Here is a 21,833-nt window from a genome sequence, read left to right as displayed (position 1 = left end):
AAGCGTGGGGAAGGACAATCAATGAGGATCTTATCAGTGTGGAGATGGATGATCTGCCCCATCACTGGTGCCCAACCGCTTTGTTATCTTCTTTCACTCCTCCAAGTCGTCTCCAAGGGACCAAAGAGAAGATATCTGAAGCCTAAGATTAAGGAAGAACTTCAATACTTGATCGTAGGGTAGACAACAAAGAAAGGAGGAAATGGGCTGAAGATTGGATGATGAGGTGATCAGCCGACGGAGCAGGTGATCTGCAGCCCGTGACGAAGCCAGCGACTAGATGAGACGCGAGGGGCGCAGTTTTCCGAGATAGGAAGTAGAATTAAGTCTGGATGAAAAGAAAGCTACTTGGAAATATGGATTAGTGGTGCATAGAAAGTGAGGCAGAAGTGGATGCGGAATATATAGTTTCAAGTGTATTAAAGTGCATTTCACTGAGAACCGCGCAATGATGCAGACCACGTTGGGACAAAGAGATGCGGGGGACGGGAGCGGTGACAGATGGCAGTACATGACCACAATCAATGGTATCACTGTTCATGTGGACAAGCCACTACAGAGCGACTACAGGACTACAGGATGGGAAGCAAATTGAATAGTGACGTAGCAATTACAGTGGATTCATCGTATCACGGAACTAAATAAGAAATACTTTACGGAATCATACAAACTTTTTAAAAATCCAAGGCCTCCCAGAGGCCTAATGACACCAAGAAATGGCAAAATGCAAATCAGGAACATGCTTAGAAGGTAACCTTGGTACCCTTGAACTCAGGGATGGAACCCTTGGCCTTGTTGAGGCCACCGCGGCCACCGAAGCCACCACCGCGACCACCACGGTCACCGAAGCCACCGCGGCCACCACGGCCACCACCACGGGGACCACCACGGCCACGACCACCGAAACCACCACCACCGCCGCGGCCACCGAAGCCACCACGGTCACCACCAGCAGGGCGGGGAGTGCTGAAGTCGAGGCGCAGAGGACGGCCGTCGATCTCAGTGCCAGCAAGCTGGCTGTGGGCAGCCTGGGCCTCCTCAACGGAGGAGTACTGAACGTAACCGAAACCCTTGGGGCGACCGGACTCGGGGTCAGTGGGCAGACGGATGCCCAGGATGCTACCCTGCTCAGCGAAGACATCACGCAGAGCATCCTCAGTAGCGCTGAAGGGCAGGTTGCCAACGAACAGAGTGTCGGAGGCGGGGCTGGTCTGGTCACCGTAGGCACTGGCGCGAGCCTGGGCACGGTCACCACCCTGGTTGTTCTGGCGGGCAGTGGCGTAGTCCAAGTTGATGGTACGGCCATCAAGCTCGGCACCCTTCTTGGCCTCGAAGGCCTTAACGGCATCAGCAATCTCAGCGAACTCAGCGTAACCGAAACCACGGGAGCGGCCGGATTCACGGTCAGTCACAACACGGCAAGAAACCTCGCCGAACTCGGAGAACTCGCGCTGGAGCCACTCCTCATCGACGTTCCAGGACAGGTTGCCGACGAACAGGTTGGCGGAAGCACCCTCGGGAACCTCAGCGGTCTTGGTCTTCTTAGCGGGGGCCTCGACCTCGTCATCAGCCTTGCGCTTCTTGGAGGCCTTGGCAGTGTCCTCGCTGTCCTCAGACTCAGACTCAGAGTCGGAGCTGTCAGAGTCGGAAGACTCCTATAGATTAAAGCATATTAGTATTTGTAAATGATTAATACGGAGTTGAGTATCATACCTTCTCGGCCTTAGCCTCGGACTCAGACTCGCTGTCACTGGAGTCGGAGTCAGACTCCTCCTTCTTCTCGGCCTTCTTGGCGGGCTTCTCGTCCTCGGACTCGGACTCAGAGTCAGAAGACTCAGACTCGGAGGAAGACTCGACCTTCTTCTCGGCCTTCTTGGCGGGCTTCTCAGCCTTCTTGGGGGCAGGCTTCTCATCCTCAGACTCGCTGGAGCTGGAAGAACCATCCTTCATCTCCTCATCGCTGTCGGACTCGGACTCGGAGGAAGACTCCTCCTTCTTGGCAACCTTCTTGACCTCCTTCTTGGCAGGCTTCTCATCCTCAGACTCGCTGGAGCTGGAGGACTCCTCCTCGCTCTCGGACTCAGACTCGGAGCTGCTGGGAGTAGGCTCCTTCTTCTTGTTCTTCTTGGACTTCTCCTCCTTGGTGGCGACCTTCTTGGTAACCTTGGGGGCAGCGTCCTTGACCTTCAAGGTCTTGCTGGGCTTCTCAGCCTTGGAGGAAACCTTAGTCTTCGACATATTGAAACTGTAGAGAGAAGTCACGTTAGCACGAGGTTTCCAAGATCGGGTTTCATTTCACATCTCCCACGTACAGTGGTCACGAAAATTGACGAAGTGCTTTGGTTTTGTGCGGCGGAGCCAACTAATCCCTCAATAAGCACCCGTGTTTTGGATGTGTAACAATGTGATAACCCTCAGGAAAAAAATGGATAGAATGCCAGGAGTGACTGATCACAGCTGGTAGATGCCCTCAAGTAACCCACAACGGACAGAGTTCAAGCCCACAGAGACCGACCGACGATATGCAACTATGATACGCAACCCACGAGGAAATAGAAGTCCCACAGAGCCCACGAAATAGATATGCAGTATGACAAGCCCACAGCCCTCGATGTGTTAAAAGCCCACAGATGTCTTGTTGAAGTACTTTGGTTGAAAGTACAATGTACCACCCACACAGTTGTGTCAGTTTGGGGAGAAGGGGAAGGGGAGAACGTACATAGGAAGCTTTTTTATTGGAGCTTCAAGGTAGAAAAGTGCTAGCACAGGTGATGTGATAGCAAAAAGGAAGGGGAGGGAGGATGGATGAAGAAGAAGAAAAAAAAAAGAAGAGGCGTTGCTGGGCAAGCTCTCTGATAAGAAAAAAAAATTTCAGAAATTTTTCGGAGGCTGGCAGAAACGTGTTCCGCCTGCTAAATGAAGTTAGACCCAGGCACTGACCGCAAAATTCAGTTGCTGATATAAGCACTTCTGGACCCACTGTCAACACCAAGTGGATATTCCCATTACCTAATCAAAGTACATGTGGCAGGGTGTGAGCTTATGTAATCCACTCGGCACTCCCTCTCGTTGGCCTATAGCTAGCCTAGCTGTCCTACCCAGGGTGATAGATAGGTGCACTTCCTTTTTGCGACTTCTCGTGCTTCCAAACACCGCCTCGCACTCCAATTGGTACCTTTCCTTCATCTATGGGCTGCGCCTAACCTACCATTTGGCCTGTTTCAATATGGCCCCTCCCATTCCCTCCCATCGCCCGCGCAAGAAGAGAAAGACCCCCACGGCTCCCGGCTCCAATAACAATCTCATAATCGATATCGGAGATGGAAAGCAGTCTCCAGCATTTCCACTCGTATCGTTTCTGTGGGCTGCACGAGCTGGGATCTCACAATGGCTGATCCTGCCACTTACGCTCATGGCTGTCGGTCTCTTCCGATGGGCTGTCAGTCTATGGGGTTACTCAGGTAGGAAGCAGCAATTGTTACCGCGGTGTGGAATCAAACTAATATACTTTAGGCTTCCAGGTGCCCCCTATGCACGGTGACTTTGAAGCGCAACGACATTGGATGGAAATCACCACCCATTTGCCCATGCCCAAGTGGTATCTCTACGATTTGCCATACTGGGGCCTCGATTACCCCCCATTGACCGCATACCACAGTTGGCTGCTCGGAAAGATGTATGTATTACGGTCCTTTCAAACAAAGATTAGATATAACTGACCGTCGAAGTGGCACCGCCATTGAGCCGGCTTGGTTCGCACTCGACGAATCCCGCGGCTTCGAGCACCCGGACCTGAAGGTTTACATGCGCGCCACTGTCGTGGTTTCCGAATACCTTATATATGTTCCTGCAGTTGTAAACTTCCTTCGCCGGTATACTCGTATGCATGGCGTGCATGCATGGTCCGCCTCCATCGCCCTTGTTGCAATTCTGCTCCAGCCGGCAACCATCCTTATCGACCATGGCCACTTCCAATACAATACAGTGATGCTGGGATTGATGGTTGCTAGCCTGGATGCGATCATGGCGGGGCGCATGCTCTGGGCCTGTATCTTCTTTGTCGGCGCTCTAGGGTTCAAGCAAATGGCTCTGTACTATGCGCCAGTCATGTTCGCCTATCTCCTGGGTGTCTGCGTCTTCCCACGGATCAACATCCCTCGACTTATCAACATCTCTCTCATTACAGCCGCTGCATTCGCTCTGCTATTCGCCCCACTCTTAATCGGCGCGACAAGTATCGAGGCCCGGAAGGACTTTGCGTCTGCGCCAGAGCCTCCTCTTCTGCAATCGGTTCCAATTGCTCTAGACAAGAGCTCCGTGGCTTATGCAGTTCTCTTCCAGCTAACGCAAACGGTTCACCGCATTTTCCCCTTCGCACGTGGCCTGTTTGAAGACAAAGTCGCTAATGCCTGGTGCGCGATCCATACATTTTACAAGCTGCATCACTTCGATACTTCCTTGCTCCAACGGGCGTCTCTTTGCGCCACTCTGGGCTCAATTATTGTTCCATGTGGCATCATTTTCCGCCATCCTCGGGCTTCTCTTCTGCTTCCTGCGTTGTCCTGCGTTTCGTGGGGTTTCTTCTTGTTTTCTTTCCAGGTGCACGAAAAGAGCGTTCTTCTTCCTCTTCTCCCCATGACCCTCTCGCTCGCTGGTGATGGTGGATTGAGCAAGGAGAACCGCGCCTGGGTTGGTTGGGCTAATATCCTTGGCTCGTGGACCATGTTCCCCCTTTTGCAGCGCGAGGAGCTCCGCATGCCTTACGCCGTCATGACCCTTCTGTGGGCTTATCTACTTGGTTTGCCCCCACTCTCCCTTGAGACCTATCGGAGCCGTTCATCTCCGGAGGATCCCAGCTCGCACTTCGAGTTGAACATTTTTGCCAAGCTCTTGCACATCCTGTTCTATATTGTCATGATTGCATGGCATGTCGGCGAGGCGTTCGTGCCTCCCCCTCCTGGTAAACCGGACCTGTGGGTCGTACTAAACGCCCTCATCGGGGCCGGTGGATTCGGGATTGCTTACCTTTGGTGTATGTGGAAACTGGTTACACAGTGCCGTCAGATTGACCGCCGTGGGGCCGAAGAGGAAAATCGGAAGAAGAATCAGTGATTTGCTGGGCAGTGGCCATATAGTCTTACAAAGATACCCCATTATAATCCCCTCTGGGATGAAACTGTTGCTAGAACATGTGAATTCAATTTGGATCTATTAGATTACCTTCCCTGTTGGCCCGGGTTTTTGGAGATGAGATATGTTATATTCATGATCTAAGATTTGGTTTCCAAGATTAGATCGCAAACATTTGAATCGGAGCGCGTAAATCGGCCCGACGGTACAGTACATGCCAAACAAAAAGAACTCCTTCCAATAAATGCTATAGTACAAAGGTGGTGTTACACAAGACAGAAACATCATCCATAGATATCTTTCTTACCCCATCTAACCAGAAGACTCTAGTTTAGACCTTGAAGCCGAAGCCAGCCATACAGCTCTTGTATTGGTCGATCGTCGACTGGCATTCCTTCGCGGGATCATCGGATTTAGAGAACAACATGCAGTCATCGCGAGCCGTCTTTTCTGTCTTGCAGACGCAGCAAGGCTATATTGCAGTAAACGGGTATTAGCGCATTCGATGGTGTTAATGCCTATGTTGCTGGCGAAATCATCTCGAGGCGTACCTTGGGCTTTTCGGTTTGAGCGGGCTGCTGGGGCTGCGCCTCGGCCGGAGTGGGAGCACTCTTTTCTGTATAACGCAAATATTAGCATGTTTTTATGCTAGGTTTGTTGCCTTGCCGTGGACCCTTGCGCATGGCGCATGTCGGCTGCGGTTGCGCAAGTCAAGGCTTGAGTCGACTGGGACTTACCACTGGAAGAACCAAATAACCACGACATTTCGAAAGAGAGAGGATGTGTTTCAACGATTGACGGCAACAAAGAGGTTCAAAGAGGTCTTGGACGAGTGCGATTTGAGGTCAGATGTCACCATCGATATTATTAATGCATGCGGAGTTGGTCACAATGCGCAACCGTAGTCTATTCTTTTTGTTATCGAACAATAACAATGCGGCGGCGGCTTCTGAATTTCGCCTCCTCCTTTTTTTCACTCTTGACTCTCCCTGCTTTCCTTTTTGAGTCGGGTAGACTTTGGCTGCTAGATCCCTTTCCGGTTCTCTTCACTTTCCTTTCGTTCAGACTTACTTTGTCAAGCTCAATTCTTCCATTCTCCTAATCCACTACCCCGCCATGGCCCCTCCTAAGATCTTCTCGCTCGATGGCAAAAGCCTGAAGCTCGACACTGCAGAGGACATTGAGGCTCACATTAAGCCTTTGACTGAGAGCACCGACTACACTGAGATCCATTTCGGTGGCAACACTCTGGGCATCGGTGCCTCCGAGCGTCTCGCTGCCGTCCTCGCAACCCAGAAGAACCTCGAAGTCGCTGATTTGGCCGATATTTTCACCTCCCGTCTCCTTTCCGAGATCCCTCCCGCCCTCAAGGCTCTCCTTGATGCCATTCTCGAAATCCCGACTGCCCACACTATCAACCTCTCCGACAATGCCTTCGGTCTTAACACCCAGGCACCCCTCGTCGATTTCCTGTCCAAGCACACACCCCTCCGCCACCTGATCCTGAACAACAACGGTCTGGGTCCCTTCGCCGGAACCATGATTGCCGATGCTCTCAGCCAGCTCGCTGAGCGCAAGGAAGAGGCTCGCAAAGAGGGCAAGGAGGTTGCTCCTTTGGAGAGCATTGTTTGCGGTCGCAACCGTCTGGAGAACGGCAGTATGGAGGCTTGGGCTCGTGCCTACGAGAAGCATGCCGCAGGCCTGAAGTCCGTTAAGATGACCCAGAACGGAATCCGCCAGGAGGGTATTGCGCACCTGCTGAAGAACGGTCTTTGCCACGCCCACGGCCTGGAGGTTCTGGATCTGCAGGACAACACTTTCACCATTATGGGATCCACTGCTCTGGCTAGTGTTTTGGAGGGCTGGGCATCTCTGCGCGAATTGGCCGTTGGTGATTGTCTACTTTCTGCCCGTGGTGGTGTGAAGGTCGCTCAGGCTCTCGCCGCCAATAAGAACCAGAAGCTGCAGACCCTTCGTCTTCAGTACAACGAAATGAAGGCTGATAGTGTCAAGGCCTTTACCCACGCTGCCAAGACCGCACTCCCTAGTCTGCGCCGTGTCGAGTTGAATGGCAACATCTTTTCCGATGAAGACGTGAACATTACCGCGCTAAAGGAGCTCTTGGAGGCCCGTCAGGAAGAGCACGGCACCGATGATGACCCTGAGGATACCTGGGGTGTTGATGAGCTGGACGAGCTCGAGTCGGAGGACGAGGAGGAAGAGGAGGAAGAGGAGGAGGAGGAAGAGGAAGAAGAGCAGGAGCGAAAGGCTGAGAAGGATCTCAAGGCTGCCGACCTTGCTGAGGAGGAGAAGGTTGCTCAGAAGTCGGACAAGGATGTCGATGCCTTGGCTGAGGCTCTTGGCAAGACTGGCATCTAGATTCGCCGACCAGCTCTACTGGGCTATTTCCACTTTGGTCCCAGTATCTTGATCCCGACGAACTCTGGAGTCAACTGCCCTTTGGCTGTACCAACCACCCGCCGTGTACCGCTTGCGCGTTTCCGGATGAAGCGGTTGTTGTCTGCGCCCACGGTCCTTCCTACCGGCTCATGAGGCCCTGACTGACGACATTGATGCCACATTTCCCTGCAAAGACTACTTTGCCCCATATACCCCCGTTGACGATGATGACTGCACATAATTCCCTGTTGCTCTCAACACCATATGCATAGCTACCATAAACTGGCTCCTCTGAAGGATACAGAAAGAAAAAAGAGATAGAAGCGGATACACCTATATTTCCTGGTGATAATCTCTGCGCCTTCCAATTAAATCCCAATTGAATTCCAATTTCAAACTGTTAATAGCCATATCTTCGTCCTTGATCTCCAATTATTTAGTCCCCAGTGAGAAATTTCCCAATCGGGCAGTCACGTCTTGGCACTCAACCTCGGAGCTTCCATTTCTTCCTCTTCAACACTTTCCTCCAACGCAGGCTCACATATAGTCTCCGGCTCCTCGCTCTCTGCTCGCCATATTCCTATAAAGGGCCCACTCACGCCAGCTGTATCCCCTGGTCGGTACTTTCAGAGTAAGTGCTCGCGCATTCCGCCCCTCCCAGCCCATCCCGCGTGTGCCTGCGTACAGGAACAATTATGGCAATCGTGAAATGGATCTCAACCAGCGCATTTGATTTTTTGGGGCTATATAAGGGATTCGAATGGCACCATGATAAACATCTTCAACGTGGGATGGTGGACATATGACAGAGATGTCTTGGATTGGGCCGCGCAACTTGTACAGCACTACAGGCAGAGAAAAAGTCTTTGCGACGCTTTGTTTGTCTTCATGATGTACTTCCTGGCTGTTATTCATCATGCGCAATCCTTACCATCCACATGCGCCAAGTTCCGATTCTCCACAGTTTCCTCTGCAATTTTCAACATCGCAATCCATTGGCGCACAACTCACTGACAAATCCATGTTACAGGCTGTGACCGAACCCAAAGTCCTCTCAACAACATTTCATTCCATCTTTTTGCCCTTCTCCGACTTGATCATAACCTCCCCTCACCCCCGCACCCCCGCAGTCATGGACGCCAGGGAAATTGAAGCCAAGGCTAAGGCTTTGGGCAAGGCCTCGGGGCAGGAAGAGTCGGCGACAGTGATTCTCGGTCTGCTCAAGGAATTGCAAACAGGCATCCGGGCTACGGAGGATCTGCTTCGACGGACCAAGATCGGAGTCGTTGTCAACCGGTTCAAGCAGAGCAAGTCCCCCGAAGTGGCCCGGCTGGCCAGTGACATTGTTTCCAAGTGGCGGACTGAAGTCAACAAGCAAAAGCAGGGTGGTGGAGCAGCCGCGAGCCGGTCTTCCAATTCGCCGCGGCCACCACAAAATGGCACTGGACCATCTACACCCGCGAGCGCTACCCCATCTGATAAGGCGTCGAAACTGTCGGTGCCACCAGACAAGCGCACATGGAAGGCAGATGGAGTGGACATCAACGTTACATCCAGCAAAGTACGAGACAGCTGCACCGGACTCATGTACGATGGACTGTGTCTGGGGTCGACCGAATCACCCAAGACGGTGTTGACAAAGGCATCCGCTGTGGAAAAGGCGGCACACAGCTACCTCGGACCCGAGACTAAACCGGAATACAAAGAGAAGATGCGCAGTCTATTCCAGAACCTGAAGAACAAGTCAAACCCCATGCTTCGTGTGCGTGTGTTGAGTGGAGAAATCGCCCCGGAGAAGTTCGTGCGCATGACTAGTGATGAGCTGCGGTCTGAGCAACAGCGCGAGGCCGACGAGGCCATCAAGAAGAAGAACATGAACGATGCCATGGTAGCCCAGGGAGAGCGCAGTATCAGTACCAGCCTGCAGTGCGGCAAGTGTGGTCAACGCAAGGTGACCTACACCGAAGCTCAGACTCGTGCTGCTGATGAACCTATGACCCTGTTCTGTACGTGTGTGGTCTGCGGTAAATCTTGGCGACAGTAATTTGGGAGAGCAAATCGAACTGTTCAAGCGTTGATGAGAGAGATGTATGATTTTCCTGGGGCTTGGTGTTCATCTTTCTTTTTCTTTCACCTTTTTCGTTTTACCGGATTCTTCGGATCTTCTGCTTTTTCCTTATTTCTTTTTCTTTTTTTGCCAATTATCTTTATCACATAAGGCTGTTTCAGCCAGTCCTGGAGTTGTCTTTTTTTTTTTTTCGTTGCGGCTTTTCCACGGTGGACGGGAAAGATGTGTTCTGGGCTTTCCCAAGCTGTGACTGAATCTACGGGATTCGTTTTATTGAGTGGAGAGAAGGTCTCACTCTGGGTATTGAAATATCCATTTCCATTGTTAGGTTCAAACAATAACAGATCAAAAAGGTATTCACGTCATTGTTATGTAAGAACATTAACCTTGGAATTCAAAGTATAAGAATCATACTCAATATTAACCTCGCCCTTGATCCTTGACCTTACAATAAACCCTCACTGTCATCAATCCACAATGACTCCTCGATCAACATTAAATGGCCCAATCCAATCCCTCTTGGCCACCCTCGTAACCCCCAATCCTATCACAACTATCACCTCAGCTTTTACCACCCAACCTGCCCCCATTGTCCACGAACACGGCCTCCAACAATTAGCCCCCTTCCTCGGTCGTACCTTCATAGGTATAGACGGTATATCCGAATACTTTAACATCCTAATGACAACCCTCGAAATCAAGTCTATGACTTTCGAACCCGAGTCCAATTGGCTCGTCGACGATACCAACATGGCTGTTTGTCTACGTGGAACTGCCAGATTCAGCTGGCAAGAGACAAGTCAATCCTGGGATGAGACTTTTATCTATCGGATTGCACTTGCAAAAGATACGAGCGAGGATGAAGAGAAGCGGGGCCGGTTGTTGGTCTCTGAGTATAAGGTTTGGGCAGATACGGGGGCGGCATACCTTGCTCGAATCGGGGAATTGCACTCTTAAAATTCATTCGGCAAAGTCTGAGGAGTGCAGAGAGACCTTTCTGAGAGAGTCCAACGGTGCTTCTCACTAGAATGCTCTCACTATTTACTGTCTCAGGTCTATCATACTATGAGACCGGAATCACGATTCACAAAGATCCTTAACCATATCATTTCCCTTCAACAGTTTCCCAATCAATCCAACTTACATCCCCAAATGCTCCTTCTTGATCCTGGAACACAAGTGCAGGTGTCGAGTACTCCTTATACCCACTCTTCGTAAGCAAAGTATCAATCCCGCCCTCAATCCTGCCTGTCCGGTTAAAACCTGGCCCATAAGCCTGATACTCCGCCATAAGTGTAATTCCCTTCTCAAACCGGTCAACCCCACTCGAAATCCAGTGTGTATAACCCGCAGGCAAGATACTTCCATCCTCCCATGTATCCGCAAAGATAGATCGATGCTCAGAGTTCCACGGCCGACCAAGCGAACATTTCCCTTTGATGTCCGGAGCGATAGACGAATTCGCCGCAGCAATATTGCTATCGACAACGTAAACCCCGTACTTGTTTTCGAAGGTGGTGTTGGTTCCTTTCCAGGCTGTTAGACCGCCGCCGCAGCCTCGGAGTTTGATATCTGATGATTGGATCCAGGCAGTGCCGAAGCCGTAGAGGAAGTCTGTTTCGCCGGCGATGATGCTCTTATAGAAGTAGGCATTTCCGAGTTTGCCAATGTAGATCTGATTGAAAGTCAGTCCAATCAGATCATGTCTCAACTTAAAGTCTTATGAAACTGTGTACATACCGTATCCTGGTAAGAATAGAATCCGCAATAGTAGAAACCGCCATTAGCACGACTAAACATCAAAGCCGCAGCTGGACCATCCGTGTAAGGAGCGAAATCATTGTCGAAGTCCACATTGTAAACCCTGAAATCCCGGTTACCAAATGGCGTATCAGCCGGGACCGCAAATCCAGTCGTTCCTGATCCTACAAGACTCGCATCCAGCGTGGGTGCCACAACCAGCACGCTGTACCAGATATTATCGATGGTACCCGTGCTATCCTGATTCGCGGCGGCAAAATTGATATTCACCTTGTTCTTGGAGGCGTCTGTAGGCGAGTTTGTTTCACCGAGGATGGTTATGGGTCCTGCGCGGGTGACATTCAGTTGTTCAGTGTAACTGCCTTCCAGGATCAAAATTGTTTGTGTTGTATCGTCGTTGGGTAAGGAGTCAATGGCACTTTGGACTGTCTTGTACTTTGCACGGGCGTCGGTTGCTGAGACCAGGATCGTGCCTTTGGGACAATTACGGGCTGTGCGTTGGCATTCTATGCGGTTTGAGAGTTTTTGGGTGGTGACTGCGGCTGAATTGACCTGGGTCGTTTGAGCTAAGAGCCCTAGAAGGGGCAGGAGGAGTGATGTGAGATGCATTTTGCGAGTGCCAGTGGTCGTAGTATGAATTGAATGCAATAGTAGATGTAGTTTGTATGGATTGACTAGGTAGGTCTAGTACTGACAACCACGGACGAGAAAGAAACAATGAACTTGGAAATTCCAAGGCCCCTTTATACGCCATCGGACTTCCGGAAATGCATGTTACAAGTTCAATCGAGCAATATCGAGGCATAGCGGCCCAGACGGAAAATCTTCGAGCTCGAGTCAAGCTAATAAACACTATCGCCGAGTTTGGGAACTATGCCCGGTCGTAAAATGGGAAATATGGGGTGACAATGCCTTTCTCCGCATTTCCCCCACGAAGCTGGGGGATGAAGAAGCTTGTCCTACTCCGCGCATGGTGGAAAATCTGGCCGGGAAATCACAGGGTTGTGGTTGGGGACGGAGAATTGGGCTTCCACCTGTAGAAAGCCGGTATGAGGGTGAGGTGCAGGAACAAAGACTTGCAAGGATCAGCAGGAATACAATGCGTTTGTGGGGAATGACAAGGCATTGTATGACGAGGACTGAGAACGACCCAAGGCTGGACTACTCAAGTTACAGTAACAGTGAATTTACGAGAATGCGAAATTTACGAGGAAAGTTTTGATTAGAACCCTTGTGATTGACGAAGTACCACTATTAACGGCATACATACACGTAGAGAAAGAAAACTCGACTCTATCCACTGCAATAGCAACAAAAACAGAGAGCAAGGGGTAAATGGAACACACAAAAGTCTATAATACGGGTAGAAAGAAAGAAAAAAAAGACACAGGAACCCGGCCTCTTTTTTCTCACGGTATGCATGTCCAGATAGGTGGCATCAACATTGTGTGAGTATGTAGCAAGGGGATCAGAAATGAAATAAGGAAATTAATTGATCTCGGTCCAGTATCGAGCTCAGAAAATAAGGTGTCTGGGGCGAGTGATCTACTCGTCCTCCTCGACATCCTCAACGCGAGCACCAATGGTGTAGCGAGAGTTGCCCTCGCGGTCAGTCGAGTGCTCGATGGCCAGCTTGGAAAGGTGGGCAATCATGTTCTCAATCTGGGTGTCAGCCTTGGAGCGGGTCTTGCGGCCAAGGTTGTCCAGAGCGGGAATGATGGTGAGGATGTAGTAGACCACAGCGATGATGACAGTGACACCAATGGAGTAACCCCAGATGACAACGACGGTGACAATGTCGACGTTGTTGTCGTGGGAGAATCCGTAGGCAGCAGGGTCGTGGGGGTGGGTCTGCTTCCAGTCACCGAGCCAGCCGAAGACGGCGAACAGAGTGGCAAGGACATCGACAATGAAGATGGCAATAACCAACTGCCACGAGGGCCAGGTCTTACCACCACGGGTGACGAAGATCAACCAGTTCTCAGTAAGGGCAATCTCGAGGAAGAGGATCTCCTGAGGAGAACCCCAGTTCTGGATGATACCACCGTCAGACAGGAACAGAGAAGCACGGACAATCCAGGTAGCGGCAGCGAGGAGGACACCAAGGACGACGGAGATGACCCAAATCTTGGGCAACTGCCACTCGACGGGGCGGGCCTCGAAGTGAGCGTTATCGTAAGCGACGGCGATGGTGGCAAGATCAGCGAACAGAGCGATGAAGACAATCAGTTCAGAACGGACGGTCTCCTCGATGATAAGCATGGAGGTAACGAGGTAGATCTCAAGGTGGAGACACAGAGCAATACGGTACTGGATGTAGGCCTTCATACGCTGGAAAATCTGGCGAGCAAGCTTGATGGCATCGACGATGGTGGACAGACCGGGGGCGAGGAAGACGATATCGGCGGCAGCCTGGGCAGCCTCGGTGGAACCCTCGACAGCAATACCACAGTCAGCCTTCTTGAGGGAAGGAGCATCGTTAACACCGTCACCAGTCATGGCAGTCAAGTGACCACGCTGCTGGAGCATCTCCACGACCTGGTACTTGTGCTCGGGGAAGACCTCAGCGAAACCATCAGCCTTCTCAACAAGGTCGTGCTGGGCGGAACCAGCGAGACCACCGTGGATCAGGCGCTCAGAGTCGTAAACCTTGGTACCAAGGGCAAGCATCTTGCAAGTCTCCTTAGCGATAGCAATGGCGTCACCAGTAAGCATCTTGACGGAGAGACCAAGAACCTGGGCCTCAGCGATAGTGTGGGCGGTATCCTCACGAGGGGGGTCGAACATGGGGTACATGCCCAGCAATTGCCAGGGCTCACCCTCCTTCTGGACGGCGACACCGAGGGAACGGAAACCACGGCGAGCGAACTCGGTAGCCTTGTCACGGTAGAGCTGGGCCTCGGACTCGGAGCACTCGGACATCTTGAGGATAGCCTTGGGGGCACCCTTGGAACAGATGTAACGGACACCATCGCAGGTACAGACGGTAGTAATACGCTTGGAGACGGGGTCGAAGGGAGTGTACTTCTCGGTGATCCAGTTGCGGGAGAGAATCTCACGGGCCTTGGGGTAGCGGCGCAGAGTAAGGACGGTAACCTTGTCAATGGGGTCAAGGTTCTTGATGTTGTGGGAAGAGGCAATGGCGGCAACGGCGAACATCCAGTTGACATCAACACCCTCAGCGACGTAGGGCTCACGGATGGACAGCTGGTTAGCAGTGAGGGTACCGGTCTTGTCAGAGCACAGAATGTCGACACCAGCGAGGGACTCAATGGCAGTGAGCTTCTGGACAATGGCCTTCTGCTCAGCGAGGTAGGCAGCACCGACAGCGAGGGTGGTGGTGGTAACAACGGGAAGACCGACGGGGACACCGATGATCAGCAGGATAAGAGTCCAGTGAAGCAGGTTGTTGTCGGAGTTCTCAGGGGTAGCGATCTTCAGGTGACGGTAGAAACCACCGATCCAGGCAGCGAGAATCCAGAACATGACGAGAACGAGCAGGGAGGTACCAATGTTGTCCATGACAGCCTTGAAGTGACCCTGGTCCTTGGCACCCTGCACGAGAGCAGCGGTCTTACCGACGAAAGACTGGCGGGCAGTAGCAGTGACAATACCGTAGGCCTTGCCACGCTTGCAACCGGTGGTGTAGTAACAGGTATCAGCCATGTACTTGTCAACAGCGAGAGATTCACCAGTGATGGCGGACTGATCACAAGCAATGAGGGAGACACCGGCGTGAGCCTCACGGCGCTCATCCTCATCCTCATCCTCATCCTTCTCCTTGAGGGTGTCGTCGGCGGAGTTGACCAAGAACTCCTTGTAGTTCTCGAACATCTCGGGCTTCTCGTAATCACAGATGAGCCGGACATCAGCGGGAATGACCTGACCCTCCTCAACAATAACGATATCTCCAGTAACCAGTTCACGGGCAAGGATCTCCTCCTCCTGACCGTTGCGGACAACGGTAGCACGCATAGCAATATCACCCTTGAGGGAAGCGACGACGTCGGCAGCCTGCTTCTCCTGGTACCAACCAACGAGAGCGTTAAGCAACAGAATACCACAGATAACACCCAAATCGATCCAGTCACGCAGACCAGCAGCGAGGAGGACAGCAAGTTCCATAACTATATGCGAAGAAAACACGTTAGAATGAGAACATTTCACGCGTCAATTGACCAGGTCTCAAGGCAATTCGATACTCACCATACAGAATAGGACCACGGAAGTAACCAAGGAACTGGATGAAGATGTTGGTCTTCTCGGTGACCAACTCGTTCCAGCCACACTTCTTGCGACGGGGCTCGATGTCGCCAGAGTTCAGACCAGCACGGAGATCGGTCTCCAGCCAGTCCTCGGGGGCCTGCCAGCCATCCTCAACACCGTCACCCTTAGCACCACCAAACTTGTACCAGGGCTTCTTGCCCTCCTTGTGGGACTGAGCAGCGGCGCTGGAAGTAGAGCCACGACGGCCATCGCGGGCAGTCGAGATGTAGCGGTTCAGAGCCGAGTACTCGTCGAGGTTTCCGCCGTCGTTGATATCAGTCTGGCGCTCGTGGCGCTCACCGTTCTCCACGTCGACAGCATAGGAGATCCTCCGCTCGGACGCCACATTGTTGTTGGACGCCATTGTTGCTGCTTCGGCTCACAAAGCCTTTCGGAACCCAAACGATATGAGCTGATGCAGACACACACAGGCAGGTATGACGCGAGACGGAATGTTCCTATGGAGAAAAAGAAAGAGAAAAGAAGAGGGATTGTGGGTGAGGAAGAGGGACTACTTTATAATACGGGGGGGGGACAAAGAGTGGAGGAGGGCAAACGAGTAAGAGAGGGAACCAGAGTGGGTAGAGTGGATAATGTCCGTGTTGAGGGAAATGGGCGAAAAAAAAATTAAATGAAAAAAAAGACTGGAGTAAAATGGAAAAATGATAAAAACAGAAAACGGAATAGTAGCAGTGCTAGATGAGGACCCGATCCCGTGTTTGGCGTAGGAGTATAGGTACCTGGTTGCTGGGGGAAGAGTATGTACTAGACCCACTTTGATCAGTTTTTGATTTTTATTTTATTTTTTTGTTTTTTATGTTTTTTGATTTTCCATGTTTTGAATTTTTGTGGTTTTTGACTTTCCCAAATACAATTGGTTTTCCAAATTTCAATTATGTTCTGTACTCTTGTTAGCCCCCTTCCTTATCCTTCTGGGTCAATCGTTAAGTTTTTTTGAAGTTTCCGATTTTCACTATAGCAATTGAAAATTTTTCCTTCTTACCGAGCGTGGTATTGGAGACCAAGCGTACCATATGACCCAGTGGAGGAGCCTCTGAACTAGACTTAATTCAGGACGCGTACGGAGTACAGGAGCTCAAAAAAATTCTGCTTGCGTATTCATCTGTACCGTACGATACGCCGATAGCCAGCGAAGCACCAACAATTGCGACCGGCACTGGTCTGCCGAGCGGCCTCCACACCCACACTCGGTATTGATCGGTACGTATTACATCTTAGCCTTGCCGAGAGCGGTTGCCCCAGTCTGCGACCAGCTTCACTATGCGCGATTTTTGTTAAGAGTGCAAGTAATTTCCTTACTGTTCAACTCCGAGACGAATTGCCCCCCAAGACACAAGAGGAAACTAGAGGCATTGGCACAGAAAATAGAACTTTCAGTACAATAGATGCGGAGAATTAACGAAGAATTCAGAAACAGGATAAAACCTAATATCAAAAACAACTATGTAGGCTGTACTATGTGTATCGCATGTTTGGAGGGGAATAACAAAATCCCTTGCAGGGGCGACGTTCCTTGAGATGCGCCGAGGAGATAGCACATCCATAGTACCTGGTACCTGCCATTTTCCAACTCCATACTACGCCCGGTTCTGGTACCCTTCCAATTGCGGGTCACCATCAAAGAACTGTAATAAAAAAAATTCTCTTCTCATGTCTGCATAGAGAACCAGATGACGAGCACTCCGTCTTATCCGACCCTATCTAACTAGCAAGGGGCACCGCAAGCAGCCAAGACCATCCAGATATGTATGCCAATGCTCAAAAGATTCTCCCAGCATACCACGGGCCTGCATAACAAAGTACGACTCTATTACTGAAATTTCGTATCTTAACGCTTAACACGGTAGATCGGGTAAATTGGGGTCCAACCAAAAATACCATTATGTCATAGGCTTGAGACCTTTTGGGACCATTATTGACACGGCCCGACTTATTACCGCCACCGCCTCGCCCAAGCTGCCCCCTTCGTATCTCACCAACCATGGTCGATCGTTCCCAATGGCTAGGGCCCCCCTGGCCCTCGTGGAGATGGCTCCCCAGAAGCGTCATTTAATTCGGCGCACTTGACTGGCCCGTCGGACCGTGAATTGTATCCACCCACTAAGCCGCCTAGTGCGCGACTGAGCCGGCATGGATCGAATCACCGGGCGCAGAACAACCGACGATGATTTCATCGACTGTGCTGATCGGCGGCCGCGACTCAGTGTTTCCCAAAACGATGCCCTTTTTCGGCCTTTGAGACGATGCTGATTCCTGTGCGCGGAGAGGGGCATTGGTTGAAATCGGTTTAGTCTCATTAACTAGCTGAGCTTTTGCTAGTTGTGACACCATCGTGATACACTTGCACATTTTTGGGCGCCCCTGATTCATTATCACGCTATGCGGTGGTCAGTAGACAACACGATGGATCGGGTAGTTACCCGAGGCGTCATTGGGGTAGCGACAGTCACATCTACGGAGTTCATTCGGAGTAACAATATGGCTATCACGGATCCTTTTAGGGGATGAGTTATTTTTTTCCATTCCTTTTTGTCTTAGTACTGTGCTGTACGGTGTGCACCACACAGGTTGAAGATCGCCTGACGATGTACGTGACTAGCCCTGTCTTTTCCGGTCAGACAGGGAATAATCCCGGTTTCTGGACTATGCAAGCTTTCCGGGGAGCGCGGGATGCTCGAAATTGTATACATGTAGAGCACCGTTCACTCGATCTCAAATTCCTGCAGTCGGATTGGTGAATTCTGCTTGACCAACTCAACAACCCTAAGGACCTCTGCACCCCGGGTTTTTTTGTTTGTTGGGACAGCTCCCCAGATACGATGCCACTTATCTTCTGGTGATAGAACCTTGGAACCTGGGGGTGTCTATTACTCGTTCATCTGACAATAGCTTAGCATGCATTACATATTATATAGCCCTCCGGCTATTGGTGGGTCATTTTCCAATATGCCCTATAAGATGAAATATATATTCTCAAACGCTATCATGGACGCACCCCCCAATGTTCATAGTCCCAGGTGCATTAATTCCGCATTCGTACAAGCACCCGTCGTAATGTTACTGCACAATATATATCTCCCGAGGTCGGTCTACCCGAGCAGGTCATCCACGGGCGCTTTCCGCGGCTGACGTGCCATGAAGCTAGAGAAGCTAAACAGCCAATGGCCACGATCACAATAGATGCAGACTTGACTGAAATTGGGGCGAAAGCGAAATTAATGATCGAACAAGGAAAGTCGGCAAGTAGAGCTCCAGGTAGCTCCAAGAAACAGAAACTAGCGCTACAAGCTACCAAAGCTACAAGCCGCCGGGCGCTCCTCAAATCTCCATTCCGTAGCCTCTAAGACATTGACCAATAAATCCTTGGGGCCAAACCCGGGAAACCGACCGCTTCTGACCTTCCCGGGCAATATGGTGGGGATCATGTCTAGCTTAGTGGGTTAAGCTCTGTGATCGAATCAAAGGAGAGACGGGATATCCCCGACAAACTGCGCGACGTAACAGCGCTTCGTCCTCCTGCAGCCCCGTGCGAGTCAAATCCCATCCTCATTTCACTAGTTGAGTTACGATCACAATCCCGGGGGATTCTCGCCCGTTTTTTCCCTTGTTTGGAAACACGTCAGCCAAGACTGAGTTTTTTTCGATGCGATCCTGGGGGGTCGTTTACGGTCGCTTGGCTACGGCAGATTTTAATTTCTGTTATCCAGGGCCTGATACCCTGGTTTTTTTGTTCGATATAAGTGGATTCTATAACGGGGCTTCCGAAGGATTTACTTTGCTGGACTCCGACTCCGTACGTGCAGAGTGGGGAGCTGTAGCTGCAACGTGAAATTGGCGCGCGAAACGAAACGTCGAGAAAACCCGACGCCAGACAACACCCCACGCGCGACCCATGGGAGCAGTTCCACCTGGGTGTTGGAGGTAAATTATGGTTATCGTATACTTTTTCTGATATATCGAGTAACAGAGTCGAGCCTTGATTCCCGAAAGTACATTTAGATTGAATTCATTAATCTATTCGGTCGATGACAGGATTTGTGACCGTGCAGAAGGATCCAAGTACGATCTACATGCACAAAAGCATGGTCTAGCCCCAAACATGTCGAATAAGATATCACACTGGCGATCGTCGGCACCGCTACTCCGTACCCTTTACATGTGCGGATTGCTTGCTCACGTGTGTGTACATCGTAGACTGCCGCAAAGTTAATCAGGATCTGAGGTGTCTTCGGGAGTTTCGGTCGTTCAGCCTTGGAGGGGGCGAGCGCCGCTGATGTCGAATCCGCGGACTTACTTCGGTCTGGGGAAGAGAAAAGCACGGGGACCATGCAACAAAATGCCTCACAGATCTTTGGGCCTTTGCCACGAACATGAAAAGAAAATTAAGGCCAAAAAACCTTGCGGTAGGGAATTGCCACCCCCAAAGAACGGTGTAGAGGAGTCGGGGTTGTCGCGTGTCGATTTACTAGAATTCCCCAGCAAGTGGGACAATGGGGGGCAATACCTACTGGATCTAGGTAGTTTATTTCTATTTCCATTGCTCATACAAATTGATCATGGATAGCGACCGAATCCACTTGGGAAAAAAATTCGCTGGGGCGGTCACCAGTGGAACTCGTGCGTGTCCATAAGGAAGTAGTTTCGAGATGCCTTCTAGAAGCCTTCTCTCCGGTCGGTTCCATGGTTATGCAGCTGCAAGTTTTATGGTTACCCGTTCAGTCACTTCAACAAGGAAAAACTCAATGAAAATTCTGATGGTTACAACTGCGATATCTCGGACAATCGGCACTTATTTACTGCGAGATAAGAGTGAAACTTTCACGTCATGGCAAGTTTATCATGCCGTTTTCGCCGTGTGCTATACCAGACCTGGACTGACCCCGAGTCCCCATACCATGACCAATCTTACACCGAATGCGGGTACTTGTTGGCTGACTTTATTGTATTTTTTCCGTATTTCACGTAATTTCGCGCAGGAAGAAAATGCCCACTCAGGCATAGATTCGCCGGGCGTTGCTGCCAATCACATCCCTACCATCTCGCTGAGTCATCAGGTCTGCCGTTTTTCCCGTTCGTGCCGGTCGATGCGGAAAAAGTAGGGTTACAATTGTACGCTATTCCCAAAGCTATTCAAGTCACCAAAAGCTTGAGCACTGTTCATTCCTATGGCCTAGTCAATATTTTGATCTCATATCACACCAGAATAATGCTTGGTATAAAAATACACTCTATGTTCGAAAGAGGAAATATTTGATCGCCGCTAAATGGGAAACCCAGTCCATCACTTCTTGGCTTTCACCGCGCGGGCGTGTACCTACAGTAGCGGGAAGGGCAGCTCCGCTATTTCCAGCAATCAGAGCCCTCAATTGCTTCAAAAGAGGGTCTACCTCTGAATCAAACCCTCACCGGTGGGCCCAGAGGAGCATCGTGAAGGGGGTACGCCCCGCTGGACGATCGCCCTGCCAAATCGTTGCTGATTCTGTAGATTACCACTTTCGCGTACCGTCGCCCGTTCTGCCAGTGCCGACGCTTGGCTGTTTTCTTACTAGATCGTGAGGCATTTTTGACTTGCAGTAGTCCCAGACAGGGTTCACTGGAAATGAACAACTTATCTCCCCGTCGACACCTCTAACCCTAATCGGTGTAGATTGAGCCATTTGTGTGCTGTACAGAGTAGTCTCTAGCGAGCTACTGTACGGGCAAAAAGCCCGCATACAAGCTTTGCTGACGTCTCAACTTAAGAAAAAACAGCCAGCGTTCATTATTTCCCTCGCAAATGTACAATCATCTACACAATCGTACATAATTTCGAATGGCCGGCTCGATCCGGCCAGTAGTTGCCAGTAGTCCCCTACTTAAATTCACTAGACCCCATTACTTGGGTTCGCCAAGCGATCCCAGCGCCTGTCGCCCGTTCACCCCAGGTTCACTTGCCCATGGAGAAAGACAAAAGTCTGGAGGCCCGGTGAATATTCTGAGTGATCTCCCCGGTCTGAACCTTGACCTACGATGCGGTTCCCGCGCCTGCAGGGAAGCTTTAAGGTTTTGAAAACTCGACGTTTCCACCCGCGTCCGTGACTGCAGCTTGACATGCACGATGCAAGGAGATGAACGTGGTTTAGCGGGGGGTAATGGGATCGGTGTACTATGTACAAGATACTATACTGTACACGGTGAGATTGGTATG

The 21,833-nt window shown here is 50.9% G+C and overlaps 9 protein-coding genes across 9 annotated transcripts; 4 read left to right on the top strand and 5 right to left on the bottom strand.

The window, feature by feature from the left end:
- Positions 1–743: 743 nt before the first annotated feature.
- N7503_007359 (putative nucleolin protein Nsr1) lies at positions 744–2,238 on the bottom strand (the record flags this gene model as incomplete). Its single annotated transcript, XM_057066906.1, has 2 exons — positions 744–1,655; positions 1,714–2,238. 2 exons carry the CDS (start codon positions 2,236–2,238, stop codon positions 744–746), a joined length of 1,437 nt encoding a protein of 478 aa, XP_056920587.1.
- Positions 2,239–3,226: 988 nt separating this feature from the next.
- Positions 3,227–5,112, top strand: N7503_007358 (dolichyl-P-Glc:Man(9)GlcNAc(2)-PP-dolichol alpha-1,3-glucosyltransferase ALG6; the record flags this gene model as incomplete). Its single annotated transcript, XM_057066905.1, has 3 exons — positions 3,227–3,461; positions 3,514–3,676; positions 3,729–5,112. The coding sequence occupies 3 exons, from the start codon at positions 3,227–3,229 to the stop codon at positions 5,110–5,112; spliced, it is 1,782 nt and encodes a 593-aa protein (XP_056920586.1).
- A 349-nt stretch (positions 5,113–5,461) lies between these two features.
- Positions 5,462–5,895, bottom strand: N7503_007357 (copper metallochaperone COX17; the record flags this gene model as incomplete). The annotated part of the gene is made up of 3 exons (XM_057066904.1): positions 5,462–5,602; positions 5,682–5,746; positions 5,868–5,895. The coding sequence occupies 3 exons, from the start codon at positions 5,893–5,895 to the stop codon at positions 5,462–5,464; spliced, it is 234 nt and encodes a 77-aa protein (XP_056920585.1).
- Positions 5,896–6,246: 351 nt separating this feature from the next.
- Positions 6,247–7,509, top strand: N7503_007356 (GTPase-activating protein RNA1; the record flags this gene model as incomplete). The annotated part of the gene is made up of 1 exon (XM_057066903.1): positions 6,247–7,509. The coding sequence occupies one exon, from the start codon at positions 6,247–6,249 to the stop codon at positions 7,507–7,509; it is 1,263 nt and encodes a 420-aa protein (XP_056920584.1).
- A 1,042-nt stretch (positions 7,510–8,551) lies between these two features.
- Positions 8,552–9,574, top strand: N7503_007355 (transcription elongation factor DST1; the record flags this gene model as incomplete). Its single annotated transcript, XM_057066902.1, has 1 exon — positions 8,552–9,574. One exon carries the CDS (start codon positions 8,552–8,554, stop codon positions 9,572–9,574), a length of 1,023 nt encoding a protein of 340 aa, XP_056920583.1.
- A 501-nt stretch (positions 9,575–10,075) lies between these two features.
- N7503_007354 (uncharacterized protein) lies at positions 10,076–10,555 on the top strand (the record flags this gene model as incomplete). Its single annotated transcript, XM_057066901.1, has 1 exon — positions 10,076–10,555. One exon carries the CDS (start codon positions 10,076–10,078, stop codon positions 10,553–10,555), a length of 480 nt encoding a protein of 159 aa, XP_056920582.1.
- A 148-nt stretch (positions 10,556–10,703) lies between these two features.
- N7503_007353 (putative pectin methylesterase) lies at positions 10,704–11,968 on the bottom strand (the record flags this gene model as incomplete). The annotated part of the gene is made up of 2 exons (XM_057066900.1): positions 10,704–11,273; positions 11,339–11,968. 2 exons carry the CDS (start codon positions 11,966–11,968, stop codon positions 10,704–10,706), a joined length of 1,200 nt encoding a protein of 399 aa, XP_056920581.1.
- Positions 11,969–12,904: 936 nt separating this feature from the next.
- On the bottom strand, positions 12,905–15,989 carry N7503_007352 (uncharacterized protein; the record flags this gene model as incomplete). The annotated part of the gene is made up of 2 exons (XM_057066899.1): positions 12,905–15,486; positions 15,566–15,989. 2 exons carry the CDS (start codon positions 15,987–15,989, stop codon positions 12,905–12,907), a joined length of 3,006 nt encoding a protein of 1,001 aa, XP_056920580.1.
- Positions 15,990–17,755: 1,766 nt separating this feature from the next.
- On the bottom strand, positions 17,756–17,977 carry N7503_007351 (uncharacterized protein; the record flags this gene model as incomplete). Its single annotated transcript, XM_057066898.1, has 1 exon — positions 17,756–17,977. One exon carries the CDS (start codon positions 17,975–17,977, stop codon positions 17,756–17,758), a length of 222 nt encoding a protein of 73 aa, XP_056920579.1.
- Between the last annotated feature and the right edge of the window lie 3,856 nt (positions 17,978–21,833).

Source organism: Penicillium pulvis, assembly GCF_028828015.1.
Source record: "Penicillium pulvis strain IBT 33274 chromosome Unknown contig_5_segment0_segment0, whole genome shotgun sequence".
NCBI lineage: Eukaryota > Fungi > Ascomycota > Eurotiomycetes > Eurotiales > Aspergillaceae > Penicillium > Penicillium pulvis.
Note: the sequence above shows the minus strand (reverse complement) of the source record. Positions and strands in the feature narration are given on the sequence as shown.